This window comes from Heliconius melpomene, chromosome 6 (genome assembly GCF_056956725.1).
Source record: "Heliconius melpomene rosina isolate 202511_hmr_F chromosome 6, ASM5695672v1, whole genome shotgun sequence".
NCBI lineage: Eukaryota > Metazoa > Arthropoda > Insecta > Lepidoptera > Nymphalidae > Heliconius > Heliconius melpomene.
In genome coordinates this window covers 10,018,963-10,035,000 of record NC_140394.1, presented here as the reverse complement: position 1 = coordinate 10,035,000, position 16,038 = coordinate 10,018,963, and the positions used below count along the sequence as shown (strand labels likewise).

The 16,038-nt window shown below is 32.2% G+C and overlaps 3 protein-coding genes across 3 annotated transcripts in view; all 3 read left to right on the top strand.

Annotated features, from left to right (window-relative positions):
- The window catches only part of LOC146538419 (uncharacterized), a 17,824-nt gene extending 16,361 nt beyond the window's left edge, over positions 1-1,463 (top strand). The window contains exons 12-13 of the mRNA XM_085187051.1: positions 749-879; positions 981-1,463. Coding sequence (XP_085043177.1) covers positions 749-879; positions 981-1,156 — 307 coding nt within the window. The 3' untranslated portion in view covers positions 1,157-1,463. The remainder of the gene's footprint in view (positions 1-748; positions 880-980) is intronic.
- A 2,175-nt stretch (positions 1,464-3,638) lies between these two features.
- Positions 3,639-10,711, top strand: LOC146538418 (uncharacterized). Its single transcript, XM_085186213.1, has 10 exons — positions 3,639-3,834; positions 6,024-6,098; positions 6,824-6,880; positions 7,225-7,278; positions 7,631-7,693; positions 8,541-8,603; positions 8,926-9,003; positions 9,239-9,381; positions 9,798-9,919; positions 10,554-10,711. The coding sequence occupies exons 1-10, from the start codon at positions 3,799-3,801 to the stop codon at positions 10,589-10,591; spliced, it is 729 nt and encodes a 242-aa protein (XP_085042339.1). The 5' UTR covers positions 3,639-3,798; the 3' UTR covers positions 10,592-10,711.
- Positions 10,712-12,008: 1,297 nt separating this feature from the next.
- On the top strand, positions 12,009-16,029 carry LOC146538417 (uncharacterized). The gene is made up of 5 exons (XM_085186212.1): positions 12,009-12,165; positions 13,058-13,178; positions 13,680-13,744; positions 14,384-15,493; positions 15,602-16,029. The coding sequence occupies exons 1-5, from the start codon at positions 12,074-12,076 to the stop codon at positions 15,732-15,734; spliced, it is 1,521 nt and encodes a 506-aa protein (XP_085042338.1). The 5' UTR covers positions 12,009-12,073; the 3' UTR covers positions 15,735-16,029.
- Positions 16,030-16,038: the final 9 nt, after the last annotated feature.

Sequence of the window (16,038 nt, the reverse complement as noted above, 5' to 3'; positions counted from 1 at the left end):
TTTGAGAAATATTTAGGCTTTTGTAAGTCCTTTTCTGGCTTTTCAGTCTTTTTTCATTCTATTAATGAAAAGAGAAATTTAAATCTTAAATGCAAAAAGTAAAAAAATTGCGATTAATCTATATATATAAAAGGACTTGTCCTCACTGACTGAGGTAAGACGCGCGCACAGCCGTAACCGCTGATGGTAGAAACGTAAAATTTGGACAAAAGTTTACGTTCGTAATCTGGACATCCACTAAGAAGGGATTTTGAAAAATTTTAACCCTAAAGGGGTGAAATAGGGGTTCAAAGTTTGTATGGAAAAAAATTAAAATCGGCACCGATTTTTATAAAATTTGAAATTTATATTCTTAAAAGTATTTAATTGAACACGTGTTTCATGGTTTTCTAGAATTCTCCCCCTAAGGGTGCAAATAAGGGGTTGAAAGTTTGTATAGTTTTTTTTTTAAATCGTCACCAATTTTTATAAAATTTGAAATTCAAACTCTTAAACGTATATAATTAAACACATGTTTCATGGTTTTCTAGAATTCGCCCCCTAAGGGTGCAAATAAGGGGTTGAAAGTTTGTATGGAAAAATCTAAGTCGCCACCGATTTTTATAAAATTTGAAATTTAGACCCTTAAAAATATTTCATTGAACACATGTTTCATGGGTTATTAGAATTCACCCTTAAATACGCAAGCGAAGCTGCGCGCGTCCGCTAGTATAATATAAAGTATGAATAAAGATTATTGCATTTTAAGGTTGGCTGGATTGCAGTTAACTTGGTTGCTGTGGGGTTGCCTGGGTTTAGTTCTACTTACTCTATCAATAATCGTGATAGGACACATGTGGAGGAAGCGAAAACAATATGATACCAAGAACAGTAACGGAGGTAAAACTTTCTTTCTATAATTTCAAAATAACAAAATATAAAATATTAAATCTTAAGAAAGTTCTTAAATTAGCGTAATATCTTAACTACTATTTTTATAGGAGCGACTGCGTTAGGCAGTGTTGTTTATACCCTCCCTGACACGTTGATGAAAAGAAACTATGCAGAGACTCCAGCAAATGATGAAGAACCCAGCGAAGACATCGAAGATGATGACGAACAAGCCGCCGAAAAGCTGTTGGCCAGTAAAATAGTATTCGAACACGAAAAACTTTGATATATAATTTATATTTATTCCAAGAATATATATTAAATTGAAAGAAACGAAGCTTAGGTTCAAAACCAAAAATATTGTTAGACAATAAATGAAATGGCGACATTTAAATTTTTAGTAATAATTTATTTAATAGTTTAATAGAATCTTTAACTATTTATATTAATGACTTAAATTAAAATTTTAAAGTACAAAAATATAAATAAGTTTTTGTATGTGTTATCTAAAGAGGGATGACTTGTGTTCGAAAATTGAATCTGTCGTTGTGATAATAACTCTTTGTGTCATAATTAAATTTTATAATAATATGGATGTTTTTTTTCTTAAATTTTAATTCTATGAATTGTTATGTTAACGATCGATCATTTCATTACAGGGAATGAATCTTAAAGCTTATAATATTATAAACATTTTTTTCGTTTTAGTATCTGGCTTCGACGTGATGTTTGTGGGTTCCATCTTCAATCGAGGGAATGAATTATTATTATTTATGGCTCTGGTCATATACATTATTTCTCTGGTAAAATGTTTCGAATTCAAGTGTCAATTAAAAAGCGAAAAAACTGCTTAGCTGCTTATCCTTATGTTATGTAACATTTCAAAGTTATTTTAATAAAATTAAAACATATCTGTATTAATAATTATTCAGTCCCAATATATCATAAACTTAAAGGCATCCTGTGAATCATTTTTTGTAGGTAGAAGATAACAAGAGAGGACGTTGAGTTGGACCGAACCCCAAACTTATCGTGAATTGACCGGCCTTGAACCTTCCCAAATGGAAAAGAAGGGATATGGTATGGTACTTCCTAGAGAATGAAACTAGTGTCTAAACACTATGTTTTCTGCCCAAATTCGAGATATTGTGTACTGAGTGGCGGAAACATAGCGCTGTGCTGAGTATTTAGAGGATTGATTTGTTAACGTATATTTAAAATCAAATACTTCTTTATAAAAATATATTTTTCAAACACTTTTTACATCACGTCATTTCGATGTAACAGACTGTTAGTTTGGTCAACAAGTCCAAAAACATGTTAAATAGACAGAGCTCCTAAAATATTATTATATTTAATTTAATAATACTTAAAAATCATTTTTCCAGACGTCATTCCAAATCTAATGAGCACATATTTTTAGGAGCTTTATGGTCTATTTAGCACGTTTTTGAACTTTTTGACCAGACTATGCAACTGTGGTCAGGGGGACCTCTGACACTAAGAATGTGTCATGTGTCATACTTATATTGATGTTTTGTAAGATGAAGTCGCTTAAGAGTTAGTTTATTTTAAAAAGCTTTAATTTTGCTTAGAAAAAACTTGTATTTAAATTGAACTTTTGAGTATCTATATTTTTTTCTGCTATCACCTGTTAAAAGCAAGTTTTATATTTTAAACTAAAATTAAATATTTTTAATTCTAATTTCATGAATAATTCGTCCAATCATTGTGAATAATATTTTTTATTTTTCGCTTTAGTAATATTTGTTGCAATATTTTCCCGCATTAGGTCATCAAACTTAAGAATGAACTATTCCCAGAATATTTGTACGGAAAGTTTCGCTATAGTGGAATTAAGTAATGTGGATATGTACTTTCCATGTGTCCTCTTATTGAGCGAAGCGAGCGGAGCGCTCTTTGTCACCAATAAGAATGTTTCTATTCTATTCTTTTATTAAGTCGAAATTCGTTGGAATGTGAGACAGAGAGTTTTGACAATAAATAATAAAACTTGGCAGATTCACGTCGCTTGGATTACAGTACGTAAAGTTCGTATTCGTTTGTTCGTAACGTCATGACGCTGGTCTGACGATGGAGCAGGGGCCAGACGTTGAAATTCTTCAGAGATTAAAAGTAGAATATTTGAGTTTAGGCTCATAAAACTTATATAGCTCAGAGCACCTTCTACGTATCATCCTTCTTCGTATTCCATATTCTCTGAAAATAACTATTTTATTGAATTGTTTGAAACTTTACTTTTCACTAGGTACAAGTATAGAAGGTATAGAAGGTACAATGTAGTAGGTAGTAATTATGTAGCCGCACGCGAGTCGCTAGTCCCAGTATAAAATTCAAATTGATGAAGAGTTGACAGCCAACGAATCGGGGCATCACTAAGAGGGTATTTCTCAAAATTATTACTAAAGCGGGTAAAACAGGTGACGGGAAAGAACCGATTCACGTCTTAAAGTCCACGCAAGTGTTTTACGTTTATTTTCCACTTCAGGCTATATCCCGCTTTTAATAGGCTAGTCAAAAAGTAATAGCAAGTAGCATAAAGATCCTTTTTTACGGAATACAGACGTTTTTTGTTAAGTGTTGAACACTTTGTGTTATTAGAACGGAGAAATAATAATAATTAATTACTCCGTGTGGGATTCGAACCCACAATCATAATATTTACAGACAAACGCCTGTCCAATCCATGACTGTTTAAGTTTTCATTAATATAATATTTATTCATATATTTAAAATAATAATTCCACTCTCATTTTCCTCACAAACTTTAAAGCGTACGGACAGATTAGCAGAATAATTAATCATGTTTATATTTATATAAATGTATTAATTAGTGCAATAGGTAAAGCTTAGTAAGTATAGGGCAGTCTCATTATATTCGTGAAGTGAACACAAGTCAAGTTGAAAATGGATTCATTTGTTGGTTTCTTTTTAATTTTGTTGGTAAGTTTTTTGTGTATAAAAGTTTTTATATATAGATAGATATGAGAAAAAATAATTTTATATTTCAGTATTTTTAATTTTAAGATATTAATTTCAATAAATAAAAATGTTGTTTATGCGCTTAATAAAAGTAAAATTAATTTTTTTTATCATCTTTTGTTTCGTTAGCGAACTTGTAATATAAAGATTTCTTTTTTATTTTTTTTGTTTCACGCTGTATTCCGCGTGTAGCAGGATAAGTATCTAGTATTAAGAAGCTCCCTTCGCAACTTTAAGCTTATTTTTTGAGACATGGCGGAATTCAAAATCGTTTTTTTACCACCAGAGCGAGGAAATGAAAATAAATCATTTCTCAGTGGGATTCGGACCCACAACCATCGCCGTCCATCATAGTTGAAAAGTTTCGCAGCAAGTTCATTATCTATATATATAAAAGGACTTGTCCTCACTGACTGAGGTAAGACGCACGCACAGCCGTAACCGCTGTGCGTAGAAACGTGGTATTTGGACAAAAGTTTACTTTCGTAATCTGGACATCCACTAAGAAGGGATTTTGAAAAATTTTAACCCTAAAGGGGTGAAAAAGGGGTTCAAAGTTTGTATGGAAAAAAATTTAAATCGGCACCGATTTTTATAAAATTTGAAATTTAGATTTTCAAAAATATTTAATTGAACACGTGTTTCATCGTTTTCTAGAATTCTCCCCTTAAGGATGCAAATAAGGGGTTGAAACTTTGTATAGAAAAATCTTTAAATCGCCACCGATTTTTATAAAATTTGAAATTTAGACTCTTAAAAATCTTTCATTGAACACATGTTTCGTGGTTTATTAGAATTCACCCCTAAATAAGCTAGCGAAGCTGCGCGCGTCCGCTAGTCAGATATAAAAGATTTAAATTGTTTTTATAAGTCAATCGAAAATTTGGATTCACCAAAATAATTTGTGTTAAGACTGCATTGGCATTCGCCTACACTTTGGTATAAGTTACACTTTTCACATGTTCTTCATCAAATTTGCTTTTCTTCAACATAAAGTATACCCTGTTGGTGTAAAAACAATATTTTCCATACATATAGATAGAAAAATTGATAAGCTTTTACGAAGAACAGATAAAATGAAGTAACTTTTTAAAATAAATGAGGAGTTTAAAATCTTAAATTTTATTACTATATTTATAGTTTAATATAAATAATGAAATAATCCTAGAGGGAAAATAGTTTAATTAATTAATTTACTGGTTACATAGCCGGGCTTCCCTATTACGTGTTTCCTCTTATTAACTGCTACGATGTTTTCGTTATTTTATTTGAAATATTATACAGGACCAGAGAGAGAATATTATATGTCCTTCACGCTGTCCTTCCGTACTTAGCGGGGTAGGCAGAAGGAATATGGGAACCTAGCGTTAAAACACTTTGTTTCTATTAAGATACTTCCGCTGTTCGCGTGTTGCCGAATTCAGGGGGCATTGCGTGTTGAGTGGCGGGAACTTAACGCCGCAAAAATAAGAAAAAAAGAAATATTTCATTTCCTCGAGTGGGTATGAAGCCCATGATCATCGGATTTACAGTTACATCACCATCCACCTGCTCTATGATGATCTTGTCTTCTGTTATCAAATAACTGATAGACAAAGCACAGCCGGAATTATGCGGCGTAAAACGCTGAAATTTGGCAAGGCAGAGGATTTTCCGTGGAATTTTCTACGAAAACTGTAAAAGTACGGGATTTTACGTAACATGGTTCACGCAAATGAAATTACGGGCTCAACGGTCGTATTTTATGAACCCACAATTATCTCTTTCAGCCACGCCCCAAACACTTTGCATCGACGTAAAATAATAAATATTATTAAATAACTGTTATAGTAGGTATACCTACTCGTACTAAATCATTATTTTCAAGTGCATTACATCACTAATTAGATAAAACTGTTCAATTAAAACCGTTACTTTAAATATTATATTTTGGTTAAATATAGACTTTAATGACATTACAGCACTAGTTTATTTGTTTATATCAGCTTCACGCTGTATCCCGCACATAGCAGGGTAGGCAGAGGGAACCTAGTGTTAAGAAACTCCTTTCCCCACTCTGCCGAATTCTGGTGGCATTGCGTATTGGGTGACTAATTAAATAAAATTGTTTTGAACTGTTACTGATAACATAATATTTTGGTTATATACAGATAACATATGAAACTGCCACAACGGCCGCAAAAGCTACGACTGACGCTACGTACACAAGTCCTGCAACTACTGATGTAAGTATTTTTAATCGTCTTTTAAGAAAAGAAGATTAGAGTTAGATACTGATAATCTCTATCTCTATCTATAAATCTAATTCTTAAAAGACGATTATATACAATTTAGTATAATTATGTAAGATGATCTACTTAGAACACGTGGGCTAAATTTCGTAAGTACATATTTCTGAGCATATTATTCTCTGCCTACCCTGCAATGTGCAGGATAGGTACATGAAGTTTAAAAAAAAAACAGTATAAGGTAACAGTATAATTACCCATTTATTTAGCAATAACGCGGCGTAGAACGCTGAAATTTTTCATGTAGGTTCCTTGAGGAGTATAATATTAAAGAATACTAAGAGAGTCCTATGTCCAACATTGGACGTTGAAAGGCTGATGGTTGGAAGAGAGGATGGAGATTCGAATTTTATCTTTTACAGTTCACGCAAACGAAATTGTGAGGTTGAGGTGACGTTATGAACTCCCAATTATCGCCTTCAGCCACGCCCCAATTACATAGCATCGACGTTAAATAATAAGTATTATTGAATTACTGTTATAAGTATACTAAATCATTATTTTTAGTACATTTCATCACTAATTAGATAAAACTGTTCAATTAAAACCTCTAGTTATTTCAAATATTATATTTTGGTTAAATATAGATTAATTATTTTTAAAACATTACAACACTAATTAGATAAAATTGTTGCTGAAATAAATGTTTTATTTATATACAGATTACAAGTGAAAGTACCACAACTGACGATGCCTACACAAGTCCTTCAACTACTGATGTAAGTATTTTTAACCATCTTTTAAGGAAAAGAGATTATGTGTTTTATCTGTATGTAGGTATGTGATATTTTTGAAATTAGTATGACTAAGATGATGACCTACGCTTCTAAGCACGTGTGCTAAATTTGGTAAGTGCATATTATATGTACCTAGGAAACTAAAAGTCATATTGAGATGATTCTTTTTACTAAATAAAAATCTAAAACCTGTTTAACTAATAACAAAGCCTTAAATAGCCATGGCTTTTAGTAATATTATTAAAGTTTAACTTTTTTTTCATTCGTCAAATATATAGTAATATAACATCACAACCGATAAAGATATTACTTTCCTTATGTTTCAGATCTCCACAACTGCAGACTTCGAGTTTGTACCTGTGACCAATACGCCGAAGTCGGTAAGTTTAACTTCTTCTTTAACTTTTTAATTCTTTTCTATTAACAAAAGGTAGTTTTTAAAAGATTTTTATATAGAGTTTTGTATAGAGAAAACCTGTGAACTTAGTGTTACTAAGACACTCTGTTCCCGTTTGAGATACTTTTGTTCCTCACTTTCCGCCGACTCAGTGTTCAACGTTTTACCATATAACCAGAGCGAGGGAATGAAAATATTAAATATTTCATTCCTGTGAATAAATCGAACCCACAACCATTAAAAATTGGGGAAAGGAAATTTTGAATAAGACAAAGAAAACTGTGTATTAAAAAATATAAGAATTGAAATTATTTACTAATCTGTTATTGTTATAGATTCCAGATGGAAGCCACGCAAGTCTGAAAGCTGAACCGGACCATGGAACAGAGAGTACTACAGTATGTGTCACTTTACTATGTCTATAGATGCAAAACGAAAGGATTGTATCTATACTCTATACTAATATAATAAAGCGGAAGAGTTTGTTTGTTTGTTTGTTTGTTTGTTTGTTTGAACGCTAAAATCTTTGGATCTACTGGATCGATTTACTTTGTTTTTGATTTGTATGAAAGCTGCATTCTTCAGAAGTGCTATAGGCTATATAACATTACATTACAAATATGTACTAATAAATTAAAATACTTTTTAATTTGACATGTAATTTATTCTGCCATGTTAATAACAACCGTCGTCGCTACGCGACCGCGTTCGTTACCGCGTCATTTTGATATTCATCCTTATGAAAATAAATATAATAGTCACTTTTAGCATTTCATCTAGATTGAAATTATATTTCTATAGAAATTATATTCTTATATTTCAAGCAGGCGTAGCCGCGTCCGGGTCCGCTAGTTATTAATAATCTTTAAGATGCAAATTAAAATAATTAATTTACATGAGTGAAAACGAACCCACTACTATCACGTTTACAGTCAGACCCTGTGTAAAATCGATATTAGCTTAGTTTCCATTTTCTATGCATTTTTTTCTGATATTATAAAAATATTTAAAAAATTAAAAATTATAAAAAAAGACATATAATAAATGGGAAGAAAGGAAGGTAGTTTATTATTAGTTAAATGTTAAGTAATCCTTCGCTCTCGTCTTCACCGACAAGAGAACAGGAGATCTATATGGGTGCCGAGTTTAAAAGAAAATTGAATAAAAAACGATACATTACAATATATATATATACTATATCATAATTTTTATGTAATAAAATGTAATAAGTTATTATTGGTTTAGATTGCAGACGGAGACGAAGCAAGTCATGAAACTGCAACACACCATGGATCAGAGAGTGTTACAGTAAGTTTTAGAAATTTATATAAAATAGAAATATTATTGGATTCATGCTTGTATCCTGCATATAGCAGGAGAGTATAGAGTCCTAGTATTTAGAAACTCCGTTCCCCACTTTCCACTGAATTTCGAGACATTGCAAGGTGAATAATCGAAATTATTAATAAATTCCTCATTCCTTTGTAGAAATCGAACCCACAACCGGCGCTTACAGTCATTCGCTTGTATCCCTACGCCATGGCGACCTCCGAAACATGTGAATCATAATGGAAGAGAATAATAATATTTTTTTATTATAGAATGATTATAAAACTTTTTTTTATTATAGAACGCTCCAAACCTAGGTCCAAGATCAGGAATCGATTTCGGTACGAGTATAGATTTGGAAATTTCAACAACACCCGCTGTAAGTTATATTTCTGTTTTTTTTTTAAATATTATAAACAAATTTAAATTTTATAAGGTTTACGCTTATTAATTTTATTTAAATGTAATCTTATACTAATATAGTGAAAAAGGACGGAAAAGTTAAGAGGGCTAATAGCAATTAAATTGAGCAAAAAGAAAAAATATCAAAATAAACCCTACTTTTCTTAGATGTACTTTATCTGTTTCCCTAATTAGTTTTTATTATTATCTAGGACATCGAAAACAGTACTCATATAAATTTGGAAAATATAAAAGATGAGGTTTTACATATCTTGAAACCAACTAAGGAAATTATTGAAAAATTAGAAGGTGCTTCTACTTCAAAACCCGCTGAGCCACTAAGCAAGGATACAACGTAAGTATTTTTTTGTCATTTATCAGCTTTAACAAAACAGTTAGTTAATAAAATAAATAACACTTAATTGCAATCATTGAATTAATTTATTTAATTGAAATAACTTTGGTGCGTTTAATAAATAGACTGGATTCGAATACCATTTGCAGAGATTCTTTTTTATCTCACGCTTGGTACAGTACTGCTGACTCTAACTTCAGGATAAGCTGGAAAAATTGGTGTCAAGTTATTCCGTTCTCCACTTTACGCTTGAATTTGACAAAGCGAGTAGCGAAACACAACATCGCTCTTTGTCCTGCCAATGCAGGGAAATGAGAAATAATTCATAGTTCCACTATATTATTTTGCTTTTATTGACCCTTAAAGACTTTTTTACTTTATCTATATAATTATTATATAATAATTCTTGTTTTCAGCGCCAAGAGGTCGGTAACACAAGGAGAAGCGGCTGGCATATTAATAGGTGCGCTCATCGTTGCTGTGGCATTGATATGCGTTACCAAAGTTGTATACAATCGGTATAAAATGAAGACATACAGTAATTATTATTTTTTATTTTTTTACATTAAAATGATTATATAAGGCCATTGTAACTCAGTCGTAAGACAGAAATAACTGCGACGGTAGTAGGTTGATTTCACTATGGAGAGTAATAAATATTGACATCATTAATGTCCTTCTATTGCTAATCGGGACGCAGTGACTTTAAGACTTAATAAATATTTTATTATAATTAATAATTTAATACACATATAGTTTCCCCGATCAGAGAAGATAAAGGCTTGTAAACAATTTCATAGAAACAAATCATATTAATATTTTTTTTAAATATAGAAAGGATACAGTTGGGACCCATTTTTCAACCAATTAAATCTTCCACAGGAACTGTTTAAAATTGAAATGGGTATAATGTAAAAAAATTTTTTTAATGCTATCGTGGCGCTGTTTGATAATATCTGACTTTAAGCGATGACTATGGATTCTATAGTTACTTAAGGGGAGGACTTATCTTATTATCCCCCCCCCCATTCTAATAGACAAATCGCGGTGTTTATTTACGCGGCACAGCATCAATGTTTTTTTTTTTAAAAAACAGAGTGTCTCTCTACCTTTGCCTATCCTACTATAAATGAGAAACCTGAAGCTATAATAATTTCTTTGATATATTTCAGATGTGGCTCAAAACACCATGGAACTGGGTAATCCATAGTCAAGAATTATAATTATAATTTTATTTTTATTTTTCTATGTAATAAGTTATTTTGTATTGGTTACCAGTGTACTGTGTACATATAAATGTTTGTACTTTAAATAAAAATGATTTTGTAGTATGGAAGTTTTTTTTTTTCAGTTTTTTGTCAATATCGCTTAAAAAGGTTATGGGGCCTTATTAAAAATACTAAGCCTATTTATTCCCTACCAAAGACTGTTCTATACTAAAAACACTGTAGTGCATTTAGAACATTTATATATCGTTTTGAATTAAATTTCATCACAATAAAATAATTACACAATAAAAAATCTTGTAGAGATTTTTAAAAAAGCACAGAACCTTGTTATGGTTATGATAAACGAAAATGAATTGAAGGTTTTGTATTAATAATTTAGTTAGCATTTTAATATAAACTAAATTTATATTATTTCTTACGGAAAAATACGGAAAAATACGGTGTTCCCTTCTTAGGGCTCCCCTACATCTTACCAGAGCGAGGCAATTACGATAATAAGTGATTGATTCCAACGAGTGTACATCGAACCCACGACCGTCGCGGTTACACGCTGAACGCATATGATAGAGCTTTTTATAGAATATGTATGTCAAATAATAATGATGACTAACAAATTATTTATCAATGAACAATAGCTTTAAACGGATGCGAATTCCCATTTATGTATAAATAAAGATAATTTTTGCGATGTAGGGGGACGACGTTTCGTTTTTTTTTTATTTTCTCTTATTATAGAAATATAAAATTATATTTAAATTATTTTAAATTTCCGGTCGAATTTGGTCAAATCTCGTGTTATTATCATGTCCCTGAATAAAATGAAAAAATATTTTTACAGCTTCTTATAAATAGTGTTATTGTGACATTAGACTCAGAAGATTTTTATTCTGCTTCACGCCGTACACCGGATGTAGCAGGATAGGATAGGGGATAGCTTAGTGTAAAGATACTCAGCGGAGTGCGGAATGCTTCCAGAACTCTGGAGGAATTGTGTGTTAAGTGGCGGAACACAACGCCGCGCATTGCTTGGATACTAGAGTCTTGTGCCCCCGCGGCCTTATCTAATGTATATGTATATCTATGTATTATAATACGAGGAGGAAAGAGAGAGATTTATTTAAATTTATATTTCTATTTCTTCACTCTGGTGTCAAGGCAAAGCGCGGCGTTGAGTACTGCCACCAACACGCAATGCCTCCAGAATTGGGTAGAAAGTGGGGAACGGAGTGTCTTAACACTAGGTTCCCTCTGCCGACCCTGCTGTGTGCAGGATACAGCGTGAAGCTGAAGCTGAAAGACAGAGATATCAAAAATATTTTGAATGTTAATCCGTTAGGCCTTTATATTGAAAATCCTAAAAATATAGCAATATATGGATATCCTACTTTCAATCAGCTCATTTGCAACGTTATGGTCATTCAGTGTAATATGTAATACGCATTTTATTACAACTCCATTTAACAATGATTCAATTATTTAAAATATTGTGCTTTAGTGGTATTTCATTAACATTCATTTTGGGTGTATGTTGTCAAATTTGTACCAGGAGGGAGAGGTCAGTAATTTTAATAGTAGGTTCTTCAAAACAACGCTTGTCTGTAGGCGAGATGATTGTGGGTTCGATCCTTGCTCAGGGGACTGAATTATTTTTATTTTTCTTGGTTTTGTAAAATAAAATGGGGTTTTGTGTCCTGCCGCTTACACTCTAGAGAGTGTTCTTAGCCACGATTCAATAAAATGTGTTCAGCCCTTTGAAGATCTTCAGCTCTTTTCTAGTTAGTGAAATGACGTAAACATCTTCTATCTTCTACTGGTCTGATCGATTCCATATTTCACTGTCACTTAAACAATATAGCCCACAAATGCTAACTTGACCTAATTCTGTCTTACCTTCACCAACTTACAGTAGAGGTATCTTGTTTAGCCTCATCATAATGGCGTCTCCTCTTTAGCCGTAGTAGAGCTTTTTTGTCAAGAATTTGTATTTTTAACCGACTTCTGTAAGAAAAGGAGGTTATCAATTCGACTGTATTTTTTTTTATGTTACTTCGTAAATTTGACTGGGTGAACCGATATTGATATTTTTTTTTATTTGAAAGGTGAAGCTTTCCGGATGGTCCCATTTTTTTGGTCCATGTTCGACATTATGTGATTTTTTCATAGATACCATATCTATGAAAAAATCACATAAGTCTTAAATTTGCATTAGGTATGTGCGCGACAAATAGACGAATAACTCAATGTGTCGCCAACCGATGTTGATGATTCTTTTTTTATTTGAAAGGATATGTATCCTTTCCTCCTTTGAAATGTTTCAATGATAATTTGGTGAAGTTGTAAAGTAAGACTACAAAATTATAAAATCTTTGTAAAATTATTTCACTTTTCAGTTCGTTGTTAGAAGTCAGTTTTTCTTTTTGTTAAAAATTAATTAAATAAAATTTTAGTGCTATGAGATGGACTGCAGTAACCTACTACCGCACTTACCAAGAATCATACAAGGGCAACTGCTTCTTTAGATGCGTCAAGACTAGAAGGAAATCGTATATTGATCGGAGATTGGTCCCAGTGAGTATTTTTTAAATATCTGAATAATTTTCTTTTGCTTTGCATTAGAAGTTTGTACGTACCTACTATTTTATTTTTAATCTTACTGGACAATGTACAACTATTTGTTTTTAATATCTAGCTATTAAATAAAAATAAAAGCTCGCGACTGTAAACGCGGCTATTGTGGATTCGATTCTTACTTGGGGGAATAAAATACAAAATACAAAGCTCGGCATTAAATTCCACCAATTTTAGGTTTCAATTTATAGCTGTTGGTTTTAAAATGATAATGTTCATATAATCCAAACATGAAAGCAATACATATTAGAAGATAAATTATTGTGTAGTTCAAGCGGGCGAAACCGCGGATGGGTCACTAACATGAAAATAAAAATAAAAATTTTCTGTTAGAATGGTCCACGTCAGCTTCTTCAACAATCATAGAACCGACAAAAAAATATATGACAAGAATTTTTATCCCTTATTTTAATTTTTAAAATATTTACGTCTTTTTTACAGATTACATTCACAGATACTAAAAGAGAATGCTGTTCCGGATATATAAGAGATGAAAGTTCGTATAGGTAGGTTCATATAATAATACTTGCGGACGCGCGCAGCTTCGCTTGCCTATTTAGGGATGAATTCTAATAAACAATGAAACAACAAAAAAATTAAATACTTTTGAAAATCTAAATTTCAAATTTTATAAAGATCGGTGCCGATTTAATTTTTTTTCCATACAAACTTTGAACCCCTATTTCACCCCTTTAGGGTTAAAATTTTTCAAAATCCCTTCTTAGTGGATGTCCAAATAACGAAACATCTGTCCAAATTTGACGTTTCTACGCACAGCGGTTACGGCTGTGCGTGCGTCTTACCTCAGTCAGTGAGGACAAGTCCTTTTATATATGTAGATAGATTATTTAAAGTAAAAGATTTATTAAGCATTTTTATAGTGCCTTAATTATACAGTGTTGCTATTTATTGTACTACTAGGTTAAATTAAAAAAATACACCTGCTTCACGCTGTATCCCGCACACAGCAGGGTAGGCAGAGGGAACCTAGTGTTTTGTATTAAATTGTGTATGTATTAAATATTTTATGTCCTCGCATGAAAAACGACCCCCCACGTTTACAATCACTATAAGGTTCCTAGATAGTAGACATGATTTAACCCATATTAAGTAGTTTGTACTTAGACATAATTATTTTGTTTCAGTTTTAAATGTGATCCGATTTGTTTTCCTGCCTGTAAAAACGGATACTGCGAAAGTCCAGGCAAATGTGTATGTAACGAGGGCTACAAACTTGAAATGAATCGTTGTACACCTATATGTGAAAATGGCTGCCTACATGGTACCTGCGTCCAACCGAACGTATGTGAATGTAATTTTGGTTATATGCTCATCAATAATACTTGTCAAGCAGTTTGTACTGAACCCTGTGGTAACGGCAAATGCGTGGCTCCAGACACTTGCGAATGCTCCAATGGATATAGAAAAAATGAATATAATTTGTGTTTGCCGTATTGCTCTTCAGGATGTCCACACGGTGCGTGCATGAGTCCTGAGACCTGCTTGTGTGACGATGGCTGGTATAATAACGAAACTAACAAACATAGTTGTGAACCACGGTGTGGTGTAGATTGCGGTGGTGGAAGATGTATATCACCTAATGTTTGCGAGTGTAATCCTGGATATGAAAAGTCAGAAAATGGATCATGTTTACCTTATTGCTCTAACTGCTTACACGGTACCTGCGTAGCACCAGATAATTGTGAATGCAATGAAGGTTGGTATAAAAATGAAACTACTTGCGTACCCTCCTGTGACATCGAGTGTGGCGGCGGAGAATGTGTTGAGCCAAACACTTGTAAATGTCATCCTGGTTATGTTAAAAATGAGAATGGAACCTGTGACCCGGAGTGTATGAACTGCGCCAACGGTTCCTGTATCATGCCTAATGAATGCGTTTGTAATGAAGGGTTTCGTAATAACAGATCAAGCTGTCAGCCTATTTGTAATATTAATTGTGGCTACGGAACTTGTGTTGCTCCAGACACTTGTGATTGCTTTTCTGGCTATCAAATAAATGATGATGGTGAAGGGGAACCTTATTGTATACCAACAACTTTTGATATAATTGTAACTACATCAGCGTGTGATTGCACTGATCCCTTCAATTATGATGATTGTGGAATAATATGTTCTACATTTAGCACAGACATAAGCACAGAAACTACTAGCAATGAGATATCAGAGAGTACAACCGATTATTATGATGGCCACAATCAAACTAGTGATGCTATAGTTATAAAAAGTAATAATTGGTAAGTAAGAATAGTTTGTGCTATTGTTTCGAAATAGACAACTTTTAAGTATAATTTTATTAAATAAGCTCTCGTGATTATTATTATATTAAAATTTAAAATTTTCAGGGTTTCATATGCGCCTTATATTGGTGCAGCTGTTGGCGCATTATTTCTCGTATTGATCTCAGTTTTAATTGTGAAGAGGAAAGAGCTAGCACGAACATTTCATGGAGGAAGTTACAGCGTTGACAATTCATAGTCAATTAAATTATTTATGTTTGATTACATTGATTGATTGATTCTTATAATTTAGAACGAATTCAGGAAAACTATTGTATCATTTTGGCGTTGATTATACTTTTGTTTTAAAAGAAATTGAAGCTTTTTGACATGTTAATTTTTGATATGAAGTGTGAATATTTCTCTTTTTTCTTTTTGGACAAAATATGAGACAGGACTATAAAAATTAAAATATCGATACATAAAGAAGAAAAACGTGACTGTAAAGTTGTGATTAATATATTATAATAAAGTATTTCTATTACATACATCTATCAACATTT